Source organism: Engraulis encrasicolus, chromosome 14 (genome assembly GCF_034702125.1).
Source record: "Engraulis encrasicolus isolate BLACKSEA-1 chromosome 14, IST_EnEncr_1.0, whole genome shotgun sequence".
Lineage (NCBI taxonomy): Eukaryota > Metazoa > Chordata > Actinopteri > Clupeiformes > Engraulidae > Engraulis > Engraulis encrasicolus.
In genome coordinates, this window is record NC_085870.1 from 46,339,260 (window position 1) to 46,362,176 (window position 22,917).

Here is a 22,917-nt window from a genome sequence, read left to right on the forward strand (position 1 = left end):
ATGAGGTTTTTTTTTTAATCGCATTACTTTTTGTGTGATTAATTAATCAAAATGAATGCATTAATGTCCCAGCCCTAATAATAGTATGTGATAGTACTGTAGTAACATTCAGAGAAGCTGACAAGGGGGGACAAAGGGGTCTGCTGTCCCGGGCCCAGGGAGATGGGGCATTACATTAAATGTATTGGGTGGGGGGCCCTTTCGGAGGACCTTGTCCTGGGCCCAGCCAAAGCTGTCAGCGGCCCTGGTAACAGTATCTGCTATAAAACATTTGCATACTCTATGGTTTCATGAGTTGCATGTATTTCTTTTTTTTTATATGAGCAAGGGGATTGCCATCACCCCAAATTCAGACTGTGCCAGTGCTCAACATCACCACCTGAAATCCAACAGCCAGCTGATCCACTCGCTGCAGAGCAGAGGCAGGGCTGGCAATATGCTTCATAGTTGACTTTGCATGTTGGTTGGAATTATATGTGAATATAGGCCTACTGCACATGTCACTGGTCATCTACAAGAACTTCAAGTTGTCCTTATAAATAATGATAGGCTACAATTGCATATTTCTGTGTCGTGTAATAATGCATAGGCCTATAATCCTGGGGTGTGAAAATAATGGCTGCATTGTGTTATGTAGCGATGAAAAAGTACCCTCTCTTTCCAGTCTATCGGGAAGTAGTGCAACTTGAAATGTGTGTTGGGTAAATCTGATGTGGTAACTCGATGCCATGCAGATTATAAGATACGGCCGAAGGTCTCCAAAGGTCATAATCTTCAGGTGTTGAATGGGACCTACATGCTTTGCTTTCATGCAATCTGACAATAGCAATATGGCATGACTGGCCTCCAAATATCAATTTTAAATAATAACTCCTTGGGCTGAAATGACCGGGCAATTATACACAGCAAATATTCAACTTTACAGCCATCAACACTATCGCAGTCAGGCAATCTAATAAGGCTGTCATGTTAAATAAAAAGCTTCATTGCAATAAACAGTGCACTGCTAATGACCACAAACAATAAATTATTAACAATATAAATATGTTTTATGATAACTTTTTAAAATAAAGTCACGGCTTCACAGATATATGGACATATTAATTCAGCTTATAGGCCTATTAGGCCGGGCCCTATCAACTTAAATATCTCTATCTTGACACACTCAATATGTGTATTCAGATTTGTATGCTTTCACATTGACACAGTTCTTGCGCCCTGAAGATAATCTTTACACATTTGCATATTCCTTTTCCTACGGAGTGAGCAAAAAGTGCACCATGCATGCACGCAGCCAAGTAAAAACATAGGATACGATGACCATACAAGCCACAGAGCTTCCACACAGACCTTCGCTTCATCCTATGACCATATTTGAACACTAGAGGGCTTTGGAGACAGGCAAATGCGCAGCGAGGTTGTCCTTGAGTAACGGACTGGGAGAATGGAGAGTTGTTCCAAACTTCAGAGCATCTCACCCGAGGCTGTAGTGTCTCACTTTCAACGGGAGCTTGCAGGGTCGTAAATTATTTGGCCGTCATTTTGAAGACGTGCGTGTTTTTTATGGTTATTATTTTATTATAAGGCTCTTTTTCGAAACTGTTGGATATCTGAACGGATATAATGTTGGGATCTTTTTTAATATTAATGTTGGGGTTGGCCGAGCCCCTCCAGGCAAAACCGCTACAGGACGCACTGGATTCCTCGAACTCTCCTATGGGAATGTTACCAGGTGGATTATCGGGCACCACTACTGCGATGCAATTTCCAATTTACGCCAAATCATACACAACAGGAGATATGGATGTGCCAGAGCATGCAAACCACGAGGAAACCCCAAAGAGGGTAACACGGGGTGCAAAAGATGGACGATCCAGACAACGGGAGAGACAGGAGCTCCACAACCTCAGGGACCCAAGACCTCATGACCCAGACGGCTTTTTCACAACCCCAAGCAATGTACATTTCCCAAACAAAACACACAGAGAAGTCAGGAATGACACAAATTCGATTCGTATCCACAACCCTCTCTACCCAGTGACTGACAGCTCCTATGGCGCCTATGCCGTGATGCTCCTGTCGCTCATGGTGTTCGCCGTGGGCATCATTGGTAACCTGGCAGTGATGTGCATCGTGTGGCACAACTATTACATGAAAACTGCGTGGAATTGCATCCTGGCCAGCCTGGCCTTCTGGGATTTCCTCGTGCTCTTTTTCTGTCTGCCAATAGTTATCTTTAATGAGCTGACCAAGAGGAGGCTGATGGGAGACCTCTCCTGTAGAATTGTGCCTTACATGGAGGTGAGTTCTGGTCATGAAAACATCAGAAGAATTATATGGGGTAAAGTACGTTTAACACATGACAGTAAATTTAGTTTTTAGGCAGTATTTTTTATCTGTTTTGGGAGTGTATATCTTCTCAGTGAGCTAGTTTGTCCTGCCCCCTCATTTTGCCTTTACTAGTGGAGAGACTTTGTCATGCAAATTACCCATTCACTAAGTTATTTGTCTGGAGGGAAGACTAATTAATTGAGCCATTACGACTTTAAATGAGACCAGATTTAGGTCAAACGGCCCTCAAGTGACAAACCGTCTACTTGTTGTCCTAGATACATTTAAAAGGCCAGAATCTCATATTGGCACCAGCAGTGGCACCGGATGGCATCAACAACACATGGGCTGTTTGTGGTTGAACATTATGCAGGTCTACTTGGTCATGGTTCACACTCAGCAGTGTAACCAGTAGGAAAAACTACTAATACTGTCTCTACGCTAAATGTGTGGTGGTTGCCGAAGTAAGGAAATTAACAGTCTGGATTTTGTGCAGTTCAATATGTAGGCCTACTGGTCACACAGAGTAAGACCATAAGTAGACTGGGGTAGAAACAGTTTTTACTAATAAGAGAAATGATCAGCCTGGCTTTTGTGTAGAGTCACAGGAAGTAGCCTATATGGGAAAGCCCAGAAATAAAATTAAATGACCATATTAGTAACTTTTCTAGAAGAGCTTCTGTCGTATGGAGGAATTAAGTTAGCCTGATCCTGACCATCCCATAATACAACCATTTCCATTTCATATTCATGTCATTCATAGTGCGGAGCCAAGTGTCTTGGTGGAAGTACGTAGGATGGCGCACGAGGCTAGAATTAAGTCACCATTTATCAAAGAATGTCTCACAGTTCCATGTGGAACTTCAGGCCTATGGTTGAATATGGATTTTAAACAAGGTGTCACAGTTTAATGCCAATGAACGTGTCACATGAAACATTTTAGTCCTCCCAATTTCCATGGCGCCAGGAATTTCCTCACCACCACCTCCATCACCACTCGCCATGGCTTTATTATTTTCTCAAGGGCCTCACACTGAAAATTAGTGTATTGGTTCTTCGTTATGTTGTTCTGTTGAACGTTATGTTGTCCCTCAATAAGTGCAGTGATCTAACTGTGAAGTTCATGTGTGATGTCTGCGCGTTCTCTCTCTTTACCAATCTATTATTGTTCTCTCTTTACCTTCTCTGTCTCCCCATCATTTCCTCCCTTATTCCACCCTTTCCCTCTCCTTCTCCATCCCTCCCTCTTCTTCCCTCGTCATCTTCCTCTGTGTCTTCCTCTCTCCTTTCCTCCCTTCCCATCCCAACATTCCCTCTTTTTCTTCCTCCCTCTCCTTCCCTACATCCCTCTCGTCTCTCTCTCTTCCTCCCTCACTCTCCTCCCTTCCCATCCCATCATCCCCTCTCTTCCTCCCACCACATCTTCCCCCTCTCTCCTATCCCCCTCCACCCCCTCTTCTCCTCTCCTCTGCCCTCTCCTCCCCACCCCTCTCCAGGTGACGTCCCTGGGGGTGGCCACCTTCAGCCTGTGTGCGCTGAGCATCGACCGCTTCCACGTGGCCACCAGCCCGCAGCCCAGACTGTGCCAGTGCTCAACATCACCACTCGAAATCCAACAGCCAGCTGATCCACTCGCTGCAGAGCAGAGGCAGGGCGGTTAATATGCTTCATAGTTGACTTTGTATGTTGGTTGGACTTATATGTGAATATAGGCCTATTGCACATGTCACTGGTTATTTACAGGAACTTCAACACTTGTTTTCCTTATAAATAATGATAGGCTACAAATGCATATTTCTGTGTCCTGTAATAAAGCATAGGCCTATAATCCTGGGGGGGGGGGGGAAATAATGGCTGCATTGTGTTATGTAACTATGAAAAAGTACCCTCTCTTTCCAGTCTATCGGGAAATAGTGCAACTTGAAATGTGTGTTGGGTAAATCTGATGTGGTAACTCAATGCCATGCAGATTATAAGATATGACCGAAGGTCTCCGAAGGTCATTATCTTCAGGTGTTGAAATGGGACCTACATGCTTTGCTTTCATGCAATCTGACAATAACAATTTGACATGACTGGCCTATCAGTTAACTCATAACAATAACAATAACTCCTTGGGCTGAAATGACCGGGCAATTAAACACTGCAAATATTCAACTTTACAACCATCAACACTATCGCAGTCATGTTTGCATGATGGGCCACAACAGGCAATCTAATAAGGCTGTCATGTTAAAAAAAAAAGCTACATTGCAATAAACAGTGCACTGCTAATGACCACAAACAATAAATTGTTAACAATATAAATGTTATGATAACTTTTTAAAATAAAGTCCCGGCTTCGCAGATATATGGACATATTAATTCAGCTTATAGGCCTATAGGCCGGGCCCTATCAACTTAAATACCTCTATCTTGACACACTCAATATGTGTATTCAGATTTGTATGCTTTCACATTGACACAGTTCTTGCGCCCTGAAGATAATCTTTACACATTTGCAAATTCCTTTTCCTACGGAGTGAGCATTGAGCAACAAGTGCACCATGCACGCAACCAAGTAAAAACATAGGATACCATGACCATACAAGCCACAGACCCTCCACACAGACCTTCGCTTCATCCTATGACCATATTTGAACACTAGAGGGCTTTGGAGACAGGCAAGTGCGCAGCGAGGTTGTCCTTGAGTAACGGACTGGGAGAATGGAGAGTTGTTCCAAACTTCAGAGCATCTCACCCGAGGCTGTAGTGTCTCACTTTCAACGGGAGCGTGCAGGGTCGTAAATTATTTGGCCATCATTTTGAAGACGTGTGTGTTTTTTATGGTTATTATTTTATTCTAAGGCTCTTTTTCGAAACTGTTGGATATCTGAACGGATATAATGTTGGGATCTTTTTTAATCTTAATGTTGGGGTTGGCCGAGCCCCTCCAGGCAAAACCGCTACAGGACGCACTGGATTCCTCGAACTCTCCTATGGGAATGTTACCAGGTGGATTATCGGGCACCACTACTGCGATGCAATTTCCAATTTACGCCAAATCATACACAACAGGAGATATGGATGTGCCAGAGCATGCAAACCACGAGGAAACCCCAAAGAGGGTAACACGGGGTGCAAAAGATGGACGATCCAGACAACGGGAGAGACAGGAGCTCCACAACCTCAGGGACCCAAGACCTCATGACCCAGACGGCTTTTTCACAACCCCAAGCAATGTACATTTCCCAAACAAAACACACAGAGAAGTCAGGAATGACACAAATTCGATTCGTATCCACAACCCTCTCTACCCAGTGACTGACAGCTCCTATGGCGCCTATGCCGTGATGCTCCTGTCGCTCATGGTGTTCGCCGTGGGCATCATTGGTAACCTGGCAGTGATGTGCATCGTGTGGCACAACTATTACATGAAAACTGCGTGGAATTGCATCCTGGCCAGCCTGGCCTTCTGGGATTTCCTCGTGCTCTTTTTCTGTCTGCCAATAGTTATCTTTAATGAGCTGACCAAGAGGAGGCTGATGGGAGACCTCTCCTGTAGAATTGTGCCTTACATGGAGGTGAGTTGTAGTCATTAAAAACATCAGAAGAATTATATGGGGTAAAGTACGTTTAACACATGACAGTAAATTTAGTTTTTAGGCAGTATTTTTTATCTGTTTTGGAAGTGTATATCTTCTCAGTGAGCTAGTTTGTCCTGCCCCCTCATTTTGCCTTTACTAGTGGAGAGACTTTGTCATGCAAATTACCCATTCACTAAGTTATTTGTCTGGAGGGAAGACTAATTAATTGAGCCATTACGACTTTAAATGAGACCAGATTTAGGTCAAACGGCCCTCAAGTGACAAACCGTCTACTTGTTGTCCTAGATACATTTAAAAGGCCAGAATCTCATATTGGCACCAGCAGTGGCACCGGATGGCATCAACAACACATGGGCTGTTTGTGGTTGAACATTATGCAGGTCTACTTGGTCATGGTTCACACTCAGCAGTGTAACCAGTAGGAAAAACTACTAATACTGTCTCTACGCTAAATGTGTGGTGGTTGCCGAAGTAAGGAAATTAACAGTCTGGATTTTGTGCAGTTCAATATGTAGGCCTACTGGTCACACAGAGTAAGACCATAAGTAGACTGGGGTAGAAACAGTTTTTACTAATAAGAGAAATGATCAGCCTGGCTTTTGTGTAGAGTCACAGGAAGTAGCCTATATGGGAAAGCCCATAAATAAAATTAAATTACCATACTAGTAACTTTTCTAGAAGAGCTTCTGTCGTATGGAGGAATTAAGTTAGCCTGGTCCTGACCATCCCATAATACTACCATTTCCATTTCGTATTCATGTCATTCATAGTGCGGAGCCAAGTGTCTTGGTGGAAGTACGTAGGATGGCGCACGAGGCTAGAATTAAGTCACCATTTATCAAAGAATGTCTCACAGTTCCATGTGGAACTTCAGGCCTATGGTTGAATATGGATTTTAAACAAGGTGTCACAGTTTAATGCCAATGAACGTGTCACATGAAACATTTTAGTCCTCCCAATTTCCATGGCGCCAGGAATTTCCTCACCACCACCTCCATCACCACTCGCCATGGCTTTATTATTTTCTCAAGGGCCTCACACTGAAAATGAGTGTATTGGTTCTTCGTTATGTTGTTCTGTTGAACGTTATGTTGTCCCTCAATAAGTGCAGTGATCTAACTGTGAAGTTCATGTGTGATGTCTGCGCGTTCTCTCTCTTTACCAATCTATTATTGTTCTCTCTTTACCTTCTCTGTCTCCCCATCATTTCCTCCCTTATTCCACCCTTTCCCTCTCCTTCTCCATCCCTCCCTCTTCTTCCCTCGTCATCTTCCTCTGTGTCTTCCTCTCTCCTTTCCTCCCTTCCCATCCCAACATTCCCTCTTTTTCTTCCTCCCTCTCCTTCCCTACATCCCTCTCGTCTCTCTCTCTTCCTCCCTCACTCTCCTCCCTTCCCATCCCATCATCCCCTCTCTTCCTCCCACCACATCTTCCCCCTCTCTCCTATCCCCCTCCACCCCCTCTTCTCCTCTCCTCTGCCCTCTCCTCCCCACCCCTCTCCAGGTGACGTCCCTGGGGGTGGCCACCTTCAGCCTGTGTGCGCTGAGCATCGACCGCTTCCACGTGGCCACCAGCCCGCAGCCCAGGCCCCTGCGCCGCCCCGTGGAGCCCTGCCAGTCCATCCTGGCCAAGCTGTCGGTCATCTGGGTGGGCTCCATGGTGCTGGCCGTCCCCGAGCTGCTGCTGTGGCAGCTGCACCAGGAGCTGGCGCCGGGTACCGGCCTGCCGCTGGACTCCTGCGTGCGCCGGCCCTCCGTGGAGCTGCCCGAGTCGGTGTACTCGCTGGTGCTCACCTACCACGAGGCGCGCATGTGGTGGTCCTTTGGCTGCTTCTACTGCCTGCCGCTGCTCTTCACGCTGGCGTGCCATCTGCTCACACGCCATGTGGCCGAGGAGACGAAGCAGGCCGCGGCGGACACGGGGACAGGGAAGAAGGGGACGAAGGGGCGCCCGCTCTCGCCCTCCACCACCTCCTCGTCCTCCACCTGCACCTCCTCGTCCTCATCCTCCTCGCCCAAGAGGCAGCAGCAGCGGCGGCGCGAGCGTCAGCTGACCCACACGGTCCTGGCGCTAGCCACCATGTTCGCCGTCTGCGGCCTGCCGGAGAACGCGGCCAACATCACGCTGGCCTACGCCGGGCTGGAGGTCTCGGCGGCGACGCTGGCTCTCCTGCAGCTGATTGGCCAGTTCCTGATGTTTGCCCGGGCTGCCGCCACGCCGGTCATCCTGCTGTGCCTGTGCCGCGCGCTGGGCCAGGCCTTCATGGACTGCTGCTGCTGCTGCTGCGATGAGTGCCTGCCGGGACGCTCCAACTCCTCCTCCTCTTCCTCCTCTTCCTCCTCGTCTTCGGGCTCCTCCACACGCTCCACGGCTGCCACAGCCACCACCGCCTCCTCGCCCACCTCCTCAGTGCCCTTGGAGGATACCAAAGCCATCACCACTATCACTACCGCCAACACCACCACTACCACCACCACAGACAAGCTCAAGATAGTCTCAGGCTCGACACCTCCTGCTATTCTGTTTGATAAGGCGAAGGATAACTCCTCCATCCTGGCCCTAGGCACCCCATGTTGAGAAGGAGTAGGTTAGGGGGTGCAAACTGAAGTGGGTGGGTTGGGGGGTTTGGGGCGAGCCTATGGACCTCATGTCTAATAACGTCACTGAACCAGGCGCACTGACTTCTGGTCTCATGGCCTACTCTAGTCTCTCTCCTCAGAGGCCTGGAGGTGCCTGACAGATGGAAATCACAAGGGAAGAGGACACATCACGACCAACTCATGTCATACAAGGAGATTGTTATTGTTCTTTTTGCTGATACTGTTACATGTGTTTGCTGAAATACCCCATCCCTGTATGTAAACTATTACAGCTTGTAGCCCGGATCATATAATGTGGCTTCAAAATCCATTAGAGCAGACATTACAGCTCTTCAATGCCCATATTGATTTGAACAAGACAAGAAGCTCCAGAGTGAAATTCAAAATGAAGGAATGCGGAGTGCTATAAAGGGCATAATAAGAAACTTCCCCTTCCCATTCGTCAAAAATGACTCGTCCAAATTCTACATCCGGAAATGTGAACGATGTGTGTGTGTGTGGTCTCTATTATCCTGATGTGTGTGTGTGAGTGTGTGTTTTTCCCCTTCTTTCTTTCTTTTTAAAGGACTTTTCAAATGTGGTCAATTTTGAGTCCAGTGACGTTTCCTTTTTTTCCTCCGGCGTTTTGACTCGACCGATGGCCTTTTGTCTTCTGTTTTGCTAACCTCTTTTTTTTCTCTCTTGTGCATAATGAACAAGTGGAGGAATGTGATGCTGCGTTCTGTATTCATCAGCGCACCACATTACTCCACACGTCCACAAAGCTGGGTTTCTGTATCAGGCCTACTCACATTATTGTTAGATAACTCAAGGCAATGCATACAATTATCTTTGTGTTTCTCCACGTATGAATATAACACTGTACATGACAATGCTGTTGGACAGACTCCGCTAGTTTGTCTTGGCCTTCTTGACTGAGAGATATCATTGATAGAGTAGATTTGTTTTTTAATGTTTTCATGGATAGCGAGACTTCTAGTCCAATACGGTTTATTTCTAAAGCAAATAGACACGTTTGTTTCATATCTGCTGTCAGTGCTGTGGTATGTACCAGCCTGAAGGTAGATAGCTGGCATTAAACATAACTTTTGTTGCCTCTGGGCTTGGAAAGTAATTCTTTGTAAATGTGTGTCTTATCAAGAGCATTTGTGATTGTAATCTGTGATTGAGAATCTCAACAAATTACATCTCAATCCGTAAATGTCCTTAGTAAATGTCAAGTCATTTTTGATTAAATGTTTGACTGATTCTGTTTCTTTTCTTAAATGTTAATTGTTTGATATTCTTTCCCGAGTCAGTATAAGGGAACTTGAGGGAAAACATAATGCAGTTACAGGCCTTTCTTATTTCAGTTGTCGTGTGTATTCGCATTTCGTTTGTACCGAGTCGGACCCAATAAAAGAAGTTGTTCTAATTGTAGTTCACTCTTTAATGCAAATGTGGGCCAAGCTAGTGAACTACCCAGCATTGTCAACAACAACAAGAACGCCACACAACAAAACCACTCAGTCAGTCACCCAAGCCGTGTCTGCCATTTGACACACTCAAACTTGTTTTCCCTCCTCTTTCTTTCTCAGTCTTTCTCTTTTTTTCTTTAACACAGACACATTAACAGAAGCTGTGTCTGTGTGTGTGTGCGCGTATTGAGATGGGACAGGAACAGGACAGAACAGGCTGGCTGTTGAGAGGGGGCTGCTTGCCTGCTTGCTCGCCTGCTTTCGGACTTGAGACTTGCTTTGGGGCCGTTTGTTGTGTGCTGCTGGTTGGCTCAGGGCGGCTCGGCTCTCCCGGCCGGCCTGAAATATTTGCCCTCCCACGTTAGTCGCTCGCCACACCAGAAGGAATCGAGGTTCTCATAAGGACACTATTGTTCCGGGCTCCTCCACTTTACTCCCACCACACCCCCAAACAACCCAGCCCAACCCAACCCCACCCACCTCACTAGCTCCCCTCCACCCACCCCCCTCCTTTGAGCCCCCTCAGTGAATATCAATACCCATACCCAGCCACTGACGGGGTTGCTAAGCGACTGTTGCATTCAAGCGCGTACTCCAGAGACAACTGAGTGAGGACTGAGGAGAGGAGACGAGGGAGAGGAGGGAGCGGAGAGGAGCGGAGAGGCAAAGCGTGTGAATACAGAACTCACACTCTCTCTGCCCCGCCGCCCTTCACCCGTTGCCATGACAGCGTTTGTGTTTTTTTTCTCTCCCTTCTCCCCCTTTTCTTCTTTTCTTCTTCTTTTGGTCCCCTGCTCCTCCTCCTCCTCCTCCTCCTCCTCCTCTTCTGAAGGGACAATTTTGGCTGCTCTCGCCACATGCACTTGTTGCACGTGAGGCCCTGCCTGTCCTGCCTGCCTGGCCCCAAGCAACCAGCATGCCAGCTCAGCCCCCATCCCATCCCATTCCATCCCAGACCAGACCAGCGCAGCATAGGCCTCCAATTCAGGAGCATTATGCCCGGCTTCATTAATATGAGCGACCAGACGTCCGCTCCGAAATAAATCGAGGTCGTTAGCTCTTCAGAAGCCGTGGTCAAAAAGCATTAAGTGTGTCTGTAATGAACTGCCCCAACCGCACAGCTGAGTACACAAACATCTTTGGCAACCAAAGCTTGACCTGTGAAGCCCCCTGTATTTCTTCTCGTTATAAAAGGGAGTCTGTGGTGGTCTCGCTGATGGTTATTGTCTAATCTGCCAACGCTTTTCATATGGGAGATGTATGGTGAACCGATGGCTTCTTTCCCAGCACAGTTTAACAGCTCAGCGTTAAATCACCACCGTGTCTAGTACTCATTAGGTGTGTGATGCATGCATGCTAAACTGGATGAAGGGGGACTGTCAAACCATGCTGTGATATGTAGGCTCATCCAACTGTACTGAGCACTGAACACTCAGCATCAGCAACATAACAACAGCACAGCGTTTTCAGTCTTGCTCGTCATGTGTCCCCTCTGTCATCTCCACTCGAGTGGGGTTTTCCGTCTGTTAGACCACTGGCCTTTTCTCATCTCACGTGAGTGAGAGAGCGAGGCACTTTGGTTGAGAACACTGCCATCACAAACAGGACCAGAGAAAGAGAGAGACAGAGACAGACAGAGAGGGAAAAAAAGAAAAACAGAATGAACAAAAGAAAGAAAGCAAGAAAGAAAGAAAGAAAGAAAGGCTTGTGTGACCTCCAGGGGGAGAAAAGGCCCCTGTTCTGTCTGTCTCGCTGACAAAGGGAACCCATGCTGCCGCTGTCTCCTCCAAAGCAGCCCCAGCACAGACAGACAGACAGACAGACAGACAGACGATCAGATAGGGGCCCTGTGCTATGCTGTGTCGTGTTGTTGTGACGGCCTGGCCTTGACTGGCCACAGACATTCACACACACAAACACAAACACAGACACACAGACACAGACACACACACACACACACACACACACACACACACACACACACACACACACACACACACACACACACACACACACACACACACACACACACACACACACACACACACACAGCTTCACTGTGTGCGACCAGATACACTGGGAGCATCCCAACAGAGAGGAGGCTTTCTGTGTGACACTTTTTAAATAACAGTCACTGTCTTGAGTCTAACACGAGGGGAAAAGCAGCATATTTTATACAGTATACTGCCACAAAAGGTTCCCTGTAGCATACACTTTCTCTCTATGGACATGTGTGGCCCTATTCACATCATCACATACTATAGGGACAGTTTGTCAGTGGGTCTAAGGAAAAGAGCATTTACTGTTAGACTTTTTTCCCTTATTTTCCCCCATAGGAGCAGTGGCACTGTTAGCCTTTTTCATCCCTTCTTTTTCCACATAGGAGGAGAGGCAAGTTAAGGGTGAAGTGGGAAATAAAAGGCCGGCAAGGGACCAGCTGTAGCACTTGCCAGCGTGGATTTCATGGCTGTCCCATAGAGCTTTAGGGAAGAATGTGTGGCCAAAAGCAGGGCAAGGCACTTCTGTTTTGCTCACTGCTACAGACTGTGTTCTGTAAATCAAGGCTCAGTTTAGGATTCTGTATCATTGATACCATTGTAAAAAAAGAAGAGGAACGTAACACATATCAAGGTCCGGTTTAGGTTTCTTTTTTATTGATACTGTACTGTGATTATTATGGCTACATTTTCTTTTAAGTGTACATTATTTAGGTACAGTTTTACAAAGTATGGAGCATATGTACCAGCATGTAACTGTATGTACTTGGGGTGAACAGCTTTTTCCAGTTCTTTACCTCCCATAACTATGTTGTACATTAGGGCTCAGTACAAGTCGTGCATAATGCTAAATGTCAATACGTGTAAATGATACACTAAAAAAAAGAAGCCTGAAATGAAGTGTTTATCTACTGTCTTAATACCATTATGGCCCTACCGTGCCGCTAACGGTAGGGCACTTGTCTACTATGCGGCCGACCCAGGTTCGATTCCGACCCGGGCCGTTTGCTGACCCTTACCCATCTGTCTCCCTACACTCACTTCCTGTCATAATTTCCACTCCTATCAATATCCTATCCTATCAATATCCTATCAATAAAGGCACAAAAGCCCCTTAAACGTCTTTTTTTTTTTTTTTTTTTTTTTTTAAACAACGTTATTTCGGTCTACTTTTGCCAACAATGACAGACTGACTTTGACAGACCTTGGCATACACCTGGAGCACACAAGTATGCATTTCCCACACTGCTGCAAGTCTGTGCACGCTCCTTATGTCATGCAGGTGTTTTTATTCCATGAGCATTTTTTTATCAGTACACTGGAAATGGCTGGAGAGGGGACGTTGATTACTTCTTTGGTATAAAGTTTTCCATGAGGTTTTTAAGGAGTACATTGGAAGTGCCAATGGATCCCTTCTTAGGTACTTAATAAGTGTAAACATGACAGTTTGACAGCGTTGGTGTACCGCAGGCACGTAATAATATAATAATAATAATAATAATATTTATTGTTTTGAGTGCAATATCACCATAGCATCACGTACCAGCAGACCCACGATTCCGTGAAAGACTGTGGGGGTGTGAATATGTGCATGCGTATGAATGTTCTTGGGGGCTTTTATGCCTTTAATGTGGATAGGACAGTGAAGAGATGACGGAAGAGCGAGTGGGAGAGAGAGAAGGGGTAGGGGGAAGAGCGAGTGGGAGAGAGAGAAGGGGTAGGGGGAAGAGCGAGTGGGAGAGAGAGAAGGGGTAGGGTTGGGCAAGGACCTGGTCCGCACTCGAACCCGGGTCGCCCATATATGGTACGGTGTCTTAGTTAGCGCACTGCACCACAGCACACCCCATGAATGGGAATTTGAATGTGTGTGTGCATGAATGCGTGCAGTATGAACAGTTGAAACCAGAAGTTTACATACACTGCATGTAATGCATGTAAGGACACACAACCACATTTTTTGTGTCATAAAAGACATGGCATCATGAAGAAAGAACAGTATGTGAAAAAATATCGAAGCAACATCTCAAAGAATCCGCCAAGAAATTGGAGGTTGGCAGCAAATGGGTCCTCAAAATAGACACTGACCAAAAGTATACAAAGCAAACTAGATTGCATTCTCACAGAAAATGCTGGAAGCGGGCCTGCCTTTTGGGGCAGAGATGAGCAGTTTTATTTTTGATATCTCTATACCTAAATTAAAAACAAACTACTATTGAGAAAACAACGCTGAAAGAAATGTTGGAAAAATCCAAATCCATCCAGTTATGGGCCAAACAATTCAGCCATCTTGGATTCAGCCATTTTGAAAGTGTTCCGCGTTTTGGGGATATACTAAATTACATACATGCTATTTTAAGTTGGCTAAGGAACACTGCATATATATATTTAGGGCAGTCATGGGTGAGCGGTTAGAGCGTCAGACTTGCATCCCAGAGGTTGCCGGTTCGACTCCCGACCCGCCAGGTTGGTGGGGGGAGTAATCAACCAGTGCTCTCCCCCATCCTCCTCCATGACTGAGGTACCCTGAGCATGGTACCGTCCCACCGCACTGCTCCCCATGGGGCGCCACTGAGGGCTACCCCCTTGCACGGGTGAGGCATAAATGCAATTTCATTGTGTGCAGTGTTCACTTGTGTGCTGTGGAGTCCTGTGTCACAATGACAATGGGAGTTGGAGTTTCCCAATGGGCTTTCACTTAAATTTCACTTTCACTTCATATGATATAATTTTGAAAATCAACATGGGTCCGAGTGGGATTTGAACTCACAACCTCCATATCTCTAATCCAGCACCTTTGCCATTTACACTAAATGACATACATGCTATTTTAAGTTGGTTAAGGAACACTGCATATGATAGAATTTTGAAAATCAACATGCGTCTGAGTGGGATTCGAACTCAGTGCAGGTACAGTCCAATAGTGGAATACAAAAAGTCAAACTGTGCCGTCCAACATGGTCCATTGTAGTCCAGTGGTCTAGCATTTAGCAGCATAGCTGGAGGTGCAAGTCTCATAGAACAAACAGTTCTTGGAAGTGGAGATCAGAGAGTGCAGGTAAGGTGCAGTCACGTGGAGTAGTCCCATAGGTTGTGTGTGTGTGTGTGCGGTGTGTGTGTGTATGTGTGTGTGAGAGAGAGAGAGAGAGAGAGAGAGAGAGAGAGAGAGAGAGAGAGAGAGAGAGAGAGAGAGAGAGAGAGAGAGAGAGAGAGAGAGAGAGAGAGAGAGTCTTAGCTTCCTGTCTGCCTGGTGGAGCAGACCGTGTAGGGAGGGGGTGGAGGGAGTTCAGCATTTTGATGGCCTGGTGGATGAAGGTGTTCGCAAGCCGGGTGGTTCTGGACCGTAGGCTCCCGTACCTCTTTCCAGAGGGCAGGAGACGGATCAGGTTGTGTGCTGGGTGGGTCTCATCCCTCACAATTGTGAGGGTTTTGCGGGTGAGGCGGCTGGAGTAGATGTCTTGCAGGGAGGGGAGAGGTGCCTTGATGATCCTCCCAGCTGTGTTCACTATACGTTGCTGGGCTTTCCTGTTGTAGTCAGTGCATCTCCCGCCCCACACAGTTATACAGCTGGTGATGATACTTTCAATGGTTAGATACCTCCACGTCTCTCCTTATTCTTTGATTTGGAAATCATTTTGGTCTGAGGAAATAATTCATAATCCTAAATTACCTTACACTAGACGACATTGATCTGATTTTATATCAGAAAGTAAGGGAACAATGTTAGGTACAGTGTAAGTTAACTTTTTATTTCAACTGTATGTGCATTATGCACATGTGCTTGCATGAATAAGCATGTGTATTATTCCATAAAGAATGTATGAATAAGCACGTGTGTGTATGCGTGTAACATATAGTCATGCACAGACTCCCTCGAATGGGGACAGACATTATGAGGACAATGTTTATCTTGTTCCCGTCCAAAAGCACAGAGGGGGTGGTGGGCTGTGGCCAAGTGAGCAAGAGAGAGGGAGTGAGAGAGAGAGAGAGAGAGAGAGAGAGAGAGAGAGAGAGAGAGAGAGAGAGAGAGAGAGAGAGAGAGAGAGAGAGAGAGAGAGAGAGAGAGAGAAAGAGGCAACGACATATAGCTCCCGCTCTTGAGAGCCCCTTTCGTTGCTCCATGGCAACCACCCTAACAACCAACTTCAGTACCCCAGTGCCAGTACCCAGCGCCAGCCTTGGTAGCAGAACAAACAGAACTGAGCGGAATGGGGGCAGAAGCTGAGCTCCAGAACTCCCCAGGGCAGAGTCCGGTGCCACTGGCAGCAGAACCCTGTGGCACACACACAGAACCCCCATGGTTCCATGTGTCAGTGACCCATCAGTGGTCCTGGTGTGATCAGACCGGGCCCAGGCCTAGAGTCGGTGAGACCCTGGGGCTCAGAGTAGGGGCGCTGGGCGTCAAGCGGGTCTCTGTGTCTTTCTCCCACAACGCGTCCAGCTGAGCACTTCCTTCTTCCTGTCGCCCCTGTTCTCAGCGCCGGGGGTGAAGAGGCGTGAGAAGACACAGCATGGTGGCAGGCGGCCGCTGCTGCTGCTGCAGTATGGTAAATGTGGCTCTGGCAGGCTGCTTTAGAAAAAAACAACCTCATCCTCATCAACACAACTCTTGTTCTGAGCAGCCAGAACGGCTATTTTCAAACCCACACATGTACTGCACCCTTCCCGTCTCTCTCTCTCTCTCTCTCTCTCTCTCTTTCTTTCTCTCTCTCTTTCTCTCGTCCATGACCATGTCCACAGAGGAAAGATGAATGCTGAAACATGTCAGTGTGTAATGGAAGTTGCTTATGCACATTATGGCCTTTTCCACAGTCTTTTAGTTTAGTTTACTGTATATTTAGGTTAGCACTTGGAGATACAGGAGGAGGAACAAAATCCTTTGGATGAAGTCTGCTCCTCCTGCCCTTATGACCTGTCACGTCATACTGTTCTAACAGCACACTCTCAGTGTCTTGGAGAGCTACACAGGTCTGCAGCCGAGAGCATAAAGCACCCGACCAACAGCACACTCTATGTCTCTTGGATGGCTACGGCTCTGCAGCCGAGAGCATAAAAGACCAACCCAGCTTGAGAGCCTTCGTCCAAAATCAACATCGGTGGGAAACTCTTTTCAAAGTAAGGACTTCGGCATGAATCTCAAAGCTCACAATGAACCCCCCCCACACCCACACTCCCCCAGGAACGGCTGGTCCAACACAATCCTAACAACCTCAGACCCCACAGACAAGTATTTTAAGCTGTGGACAAAGGACACGCTAAATGGCTCTCCACCAGTTTCCATATTCTCTCTGTCACCATGACCACTGTTAAGGAATTCAGAAGGATATGTGTGTTTCATTAATATTTTGTATTGTGCATATCTTTGGAGATAAAAAAAAGACATTCGTGTGTCTCCATATACAGAGTGTGGAATACACAGTGGTACCAGAGAGAGTAGAGAGAGAGAGGTTCCATTGGCCTATTGTTTCCGGGTTGTACAATTGCAAGGGGGAGGGGGGGGAAATCCCCCTTTAGACAGACCTAAGCAGACCTAAGGACTGTTCTATATAATCCTAGGAGCATTATGACACGCCCCTTTAGGCAGACCGGAACCTGGTCATGTTAGGTGCCCATAGCAACCTACTACATTGGCATATCTCTATATACTTAAAGAATCTCTGGTGGTACTGTTAGGGGCCTCCTTTCCTTTTTCCACAAAGGAGCAGTGGCAAGTAAAGGGTGAGGCTGGAAATAAACGGTGTGCATGGGGTATCCAGCTGTAGCTCCCAGTGTGGAGTTCATGTCCGTCCCATAGATCTGTAGGGAAGAATGAGAGGCCAAAAGCAAGGCAAGGCACATCTGTTTGGCTCACTGTTACAGACTGTAAATCAAGGCCCAGTTTAGGCTTCTGTATTATTGATACTTTCTTTCTTCTTTTTTTTAACACTTTATTTATATTATTAAGGCAAAAGCAAGGCAAGACACTTCTGTTACACTGTTACAGGGGTTATATTTTTATTGATGCTGTACTGTCTTTGTTTATTATGGTTATATTATGTTATGTATATTATTGTTACACTTTATTGCAAGTGTACATTATTTAGGTACAGTTTAACGAAGTATGCATGTACCAGCAGGGCCAGCACAGACTTGAACATTCCTTCATACATCATTCCATTCTTCTGTTGAATCTGCAGGGTTAGGACTGTATGTAGTACTATTACTCCATGGAGAAAATTGTCCCCTTGTTATGAATGTATGTATGCATGTATGAATGTCTGTTTGTAGGTCTGTGTCCCCTATCTTGCCTACATCTGTGGTGTGGCTGTAGCTTACAGTTGTTCTAAGCTCCATGTATCGAATCGTATAACATCGTATCGTATCATATCGTATCGTATCATATCGTATCGTATGTAATGTTATGTCCTTGAACGCTACTACCATAAGGATAAATGGAAAAAGTGTTTCATCAACTTAATTTCATCTTTAAGTGGCACAGGCTGAACCGCTTTTCCCAATCTTTACCTCCCCTAGCCCATGTCCATTAGGGTAACTAAATGTTGATACATGTAAGTACACGTAAAAAAAGAAGCTGTGATGTGAAGTGTTTATTTACTGTCTTAATTCTTATATTATGCTCAACCTTTGCTGACAATAGCAGAATGACTTTGCCAGATCTTGGCAAACAGTAGAAAGAATGCATTTCCCACACTGCTGCATGTCTGTACACGCTACTTATGTCATGTCAGGTGTTTTTATTCCATGAGGTCTTTTTTATCAGTACACTGGAAATGGCTTGAAGGACTGTTGATTGCTTGTTTGATATAAAGTTTTCCATGAGGTTTTTAAGGAGTAAAGGGCCTCTCGATCACTTCTTAGGTAGTCTACTTAGGTGTAAACATGACACCTTGACAAATCTTGTGTACACACACGCAGACCCACGTTTGTGTGAAAGACTGTGGGGGTGTGAAAATGTGTGTGTCTGTGTGTGTGTGTGTGTGTGTGTGTGTGTGTGTGTGTGTGTGTGTGTGTGTGTGTGTGTGTGTGTGTGTGTGTGTGTGTGTGTGTGTGTGTGTGTGTGTGTGTGTGTGTGTGTGTGTGTGTGTGTGTGAGTGTGTGTGTGTTTGTGTGCGTGTGTGTGTGTGTGGATGGAATGAATATGTGCATGTGCATGTGCATGTGCGCGCGCGTGTGTGTGTGTGTGTGTGTGTGTGTGTGTGTGTGTGTGTGTGTGTGTGTGTGTGTGTGTGTGTGTGTGTGTGCGGTGCGTGCGTGCGTGCGTGCGTGCGGTGTACAGTATGCACAGTTTAAACCAGAAGTTTGCATACAATGTATGTAATGTAGCCTACGTATGTAAGGAAGGACATACAATCGTATTTTTTGTCGCATTCTCTGATTCTACATCAGATCAAACCTTATTGGTGATTTGCAGTAGGATCACCAAAATTATTTCCAAATGCCAAAATTATTTCCAAATCCAAGATTAACGAGAAAGAGAATTTTATACTACAATGTTTTTAGTATTTACATGAAAGTTAAAAGTTTAGTAAACTTCCTGAATTGGGTCAAAACATTTTGGATATACTTCTTTTGGCAATCATATTGCCATGAATCATGACAGCCAATATTGTCTGTGTCCACCACAGATGTTTCTCTAGAGTCGTCATTGTGTTTCCCATAAGTGCATCAACTGTGTAGGGAGTCTTGACTAAAAGGACAGACGTCAGTGGAAGAAGGCGAGTTGGCCTCAGTCCTAGGCTGTGTCTCAAATGCAGCACTTGTGCTCTTCGGACACTGTTTTTCAGTGCCTATAGGGCGCTCACGCTGAACATTTCAGTTGAGCCAGTGCACGGAAAGTGCCAGGATGATCTCCTAACGATGGCAGAAAAATGCAGTGCTTGAATGATGGACACTGCACCCACTAAACGGCGGCCATGTTGACAATGACACGGAGGAAATGTGGCATTCAGTTCAGTAGAAGAGTTTGGTCAACAGTCTCCTAATTCTGTAAGTAATGTTGATGGGACACCAACCTTTACATGCCAACCAAAGTATTGTATGTGTGATTGTTGTCCTTTGGGGTGAAGGACATGAAAATACAAGCACCAGACGCTGTGCATTGTAAACAGTAGCCAACTCATATTTTGGCAGGCTAATGTGCTCAGCCTTCACTTCCAGCGAGGGCACAGTTCATAGTGCTCACATTTTCCCTCGACACTATGCACTAAAGACCTCAGTGGACTGTGTACACTATGCACTGACAAAAGTGCGCCATTTGAGACATAGCCCTAGTCTCCCATGTGCATGGCATGCCATTTGCCTGTTGAAATGGAGAAGGCAGACACTGCCCTCTGCTGGATTAAGTCTGTGGAAAAAGAACTGTGACCGTATTATGCACAGCGTTACATTACAGTATATTATAAGCCACTTATCCGAAATCCTACGCAGATATCAGGTTCAGGGTGTTGGACACTGTCCATGGACTTGTGGGTTAAATGCCTTGCTTAGTCAAGGCCACTTTAGACACAGGTGAAGTCCATAGGCCTATTGGTCTAGATGGGACCAACTGGCAGCCAAGAACTATTAGAAAGCACTTGAGGGAAGATGAACTGGATGGAGGAATTGCTGTGTTTTTTATACACATTGCCAAGATGCCATGTCCCTGGAAGACCTCAATGTGTAGTTTGGGTAAGACAACCAGAGGTACTACAGAAATCAGATCCATTTTGCCATTTGAGGAAACAAAGAGCCTCAGCCACAAGTATCACAAAAGATTTCAACCGGTCAATGCTGTTAAAGGGAGCAGTACACAGCATCAAAGACTAGGGTAGTGGTTTTCAAAGTGGGGGCTGGGGACCCATGGGAGGCTGCGAAGGGATGCCAGGGGGGCCGCGGCAGGTTGGCAGGAAACAAATAGCAAAATTAAATAAAGAGCAGGACAGCACTCCAAGTTTTTGTGGTTTATTGCCCGTAAGACGTTTCGGGGTTAACCTTCTTCAGTGTCGGGCATATTAATTCATATATTCTCGAGGAATGAGCACCCAGTTGTTCACTTTGTTTCAGTTGAGCGCGTTACACCCCTTATAAAATGAATAATTTAATAAATTGAATAACTAAAGTAGTCAAATGTAGTACTTGAATGGGTTTAGGAATGCACCAACTTCATCGAGTTGTGAAACCGGGTGCACAGAAAAAATAGTGTGGCATGCCTCATGTAAGGGGGGCCTTGGCTGGAATCTACCGGTATATGGGGGGCCTTGTTGTGGTAAAGTTTGGGAACCCCTGGACTAGGGTATGAAAACTTTTGATCAGGGTCAGATTTGGGTAGTACTATGTGTTGTGACACCTGATTGCCCATAAATGCATTCAACCAATCACAAACAATGAGATTTTGCATTTGCATTCCTATTCTCTTAAAAAATAACTAAGAAAGCATATATTCTGCCAGGGTATTTAAGTCACAACTGTCTCTGATAAATAAAGTGTTCTATTACTCTAAATGCTTACACAACACATTTTACACACGTTTACCAGATGCTTTTGCCTCCTAAAGCTGGGAATTCGTCCTGTAATAATAAAATACACATACTTTAATAAAAAAAAGCACCATGGGTAAAAAGGAAAAATAGTGTGCGACCCTCTGATCACATATATATGGTAATACCTATACATAAGGTACAGTATATACAGTATGATAGGAGACGACATGCAGGGCTGCTGAAAGGTTTGGCTGGGCTTGGCTCATCTGAACAATACCATGTAATGCAAACCCATTGGGACGGTCCCAGAATTGGGTTTGCATTACATGGTATTGTTCAGATGAGCAGTGAGACCCCCCCCCCCTTCCTGGGCCCGAGACAACTGACCTGCTTGTCCCCCCCTGCCATCTTCCCTGACAACGTGTATCATGGAGGGACAGAGGAATAGTGTGTGAGATAGTTGGACGTTCTTTTTTCACTGATGTGGGGACATGTGATAACACCGAAAGCGAAACAGTAGTTGGTTGGACACCTTCCTGTTAATGTCTTTTCATCATGCTCTTCCATGAGTCACTGAGACGAAACAGCCTTGGAAAACACCAGAACACGCTCCCTCCAGACGCACCATGAAAACAAATAGACTGATGACGTCCTACTGTAGATAGGCTACTCTGAGTCAACTGAACCCTGTCATCATCAGCGTATATATCTGCCTGCAGAGAGCAATTTAAATACCTTGAGGTGTCCAAAATCATGCCAGAACAGATGAGAGGCTGTAGCGTCATTCCGATTCTAAATATAAACTGCGACTAATTTTATTTTTTAATAAAGCCTCAACTGTCTCTGATAAATGAAGCGTTCTATTGACTCATGACCTGAGAAAAAACTATTGTAAATACTTAAAAGAAAGATCTTGGACTAAAATTGAATGGGCCTCACTGTTTCTATTTAGATTTAATTAGAAAGTACAAGAGGAAGGCAAGATGTAACCGTTCTCCGAGTCGTTCATCGCAAAAAACCTGCTTCACTCGATGTATCTTTCTGAAGCCCGTATTGATGACTTTTGTATAACACAATGTGTTCCACCTGAGTCTGTCTGGCCTGACTTAAACCTGGGGCCTCATGTACTGTACAAAGCTGGCTTATACAAGCATTTAACACATAAAAGTTCAGATGTAGTAAGACTGACATAACATTAGAAAGTCCATGTGTATAACATTTCATGTAGTTCATAAAGGTTGGAGCAGGCTTCAGCCGATAAGTTTTCTTCTTTTGAGAGTGCTGACCAAAATATTGTAAAACTGAAAAATGAGAAAAGGTCACACCATGCATAGACACTGCATAGGCATAGGAAGGCAGAACACCGAAACGCGTCTGTGTAATAATAAAAAAGTATCTATGCATGGTGCGACCTTTTCTCATTTTTCAGTTATAAAATTTCACATGAAATCGGATATAATGGATCAGGATGACAAACTGTTTATGCATGT

General features: G+C 45.6%; 2 protein-coding genes across 2 annotated transcripts; both read left to right on the forward strand.

Annotated features, from left to right (window-relative positions):
- The first annotated feature begins 1,521 nt into the window (after positions 1-1,521).
- Positions 1,522-3,992, forward strand: LOC134463484 (G-protein coupled receptor 37-like 1). Its single transcript, XM_063216682.1, has 2 exons — positions 1,522-2,301; positions 3,828-3,992. The coding sequence occupies exons 1-2, from the start codon at positions 1,624-1,626 to the stop codon at positions 3,990-3,992; spliced, it is 843 nt and encodes a 280-aa protein (XP_063072752.1). The 5' UTR covers positions 1,522-1,623.
- Positions 3,993-5,117: 1,125 nt separating this feature from the next.
- LOC134463368 (G-protein coupled receptor 37-like 1) lies at positions 5,118-10,086 on the forward strand. The gene is made up of 2 exons (XM_063216580.1): positions 5,118-5,894; positions 7,422-10,086. The coding sequence occupies exons 1-2, from the start codon at positions 5,217-5,219 to the stop codon at positions 8,493-8,495; spliced, it is 1,752 nt and encodes a 583-aa protein (XP_063072650.1). The 5' UTR covers positions 5,118-5,216; the 3' UTR covers positions 8,496-10,086.
- The last annotated feature ends 12,831 nt before the right edge of the window (positions 10,087-22,917 follow it).

Bases quoted from the DNA above. Each gene is read 5' to 3' on its own strand.
- LOC134463484 (XM_063216682.1), top strand. From the start codon at position 1,624: ATGTTGGGATCTTTTTTAATATTAATGTTGGGGTTGGCCGAGCCCCTC. The intron at 2,302-3,827 runs GTGAGTTCTGGT...ACCCCTCTCCAG, and splicing joins GAATTGTGCCTTACATGGAG to GTGACGTCCCTGGGGGTGGC.
- LOC134463368 (XM_063216580.1), top strand. From the start codon at position 5,217: ATGTTGGGATCTTTTTTAATCTTAATGTTGGGGTTGGCCGAGCCCCTC. The intron at 5,895-7,421 runs GTGAGTTGTAGT...ACCCCTCTCCAG, and splicing joins GAATTGTGCCTTACATGGAG to GTGACGTCCCTGGGGGTGGC.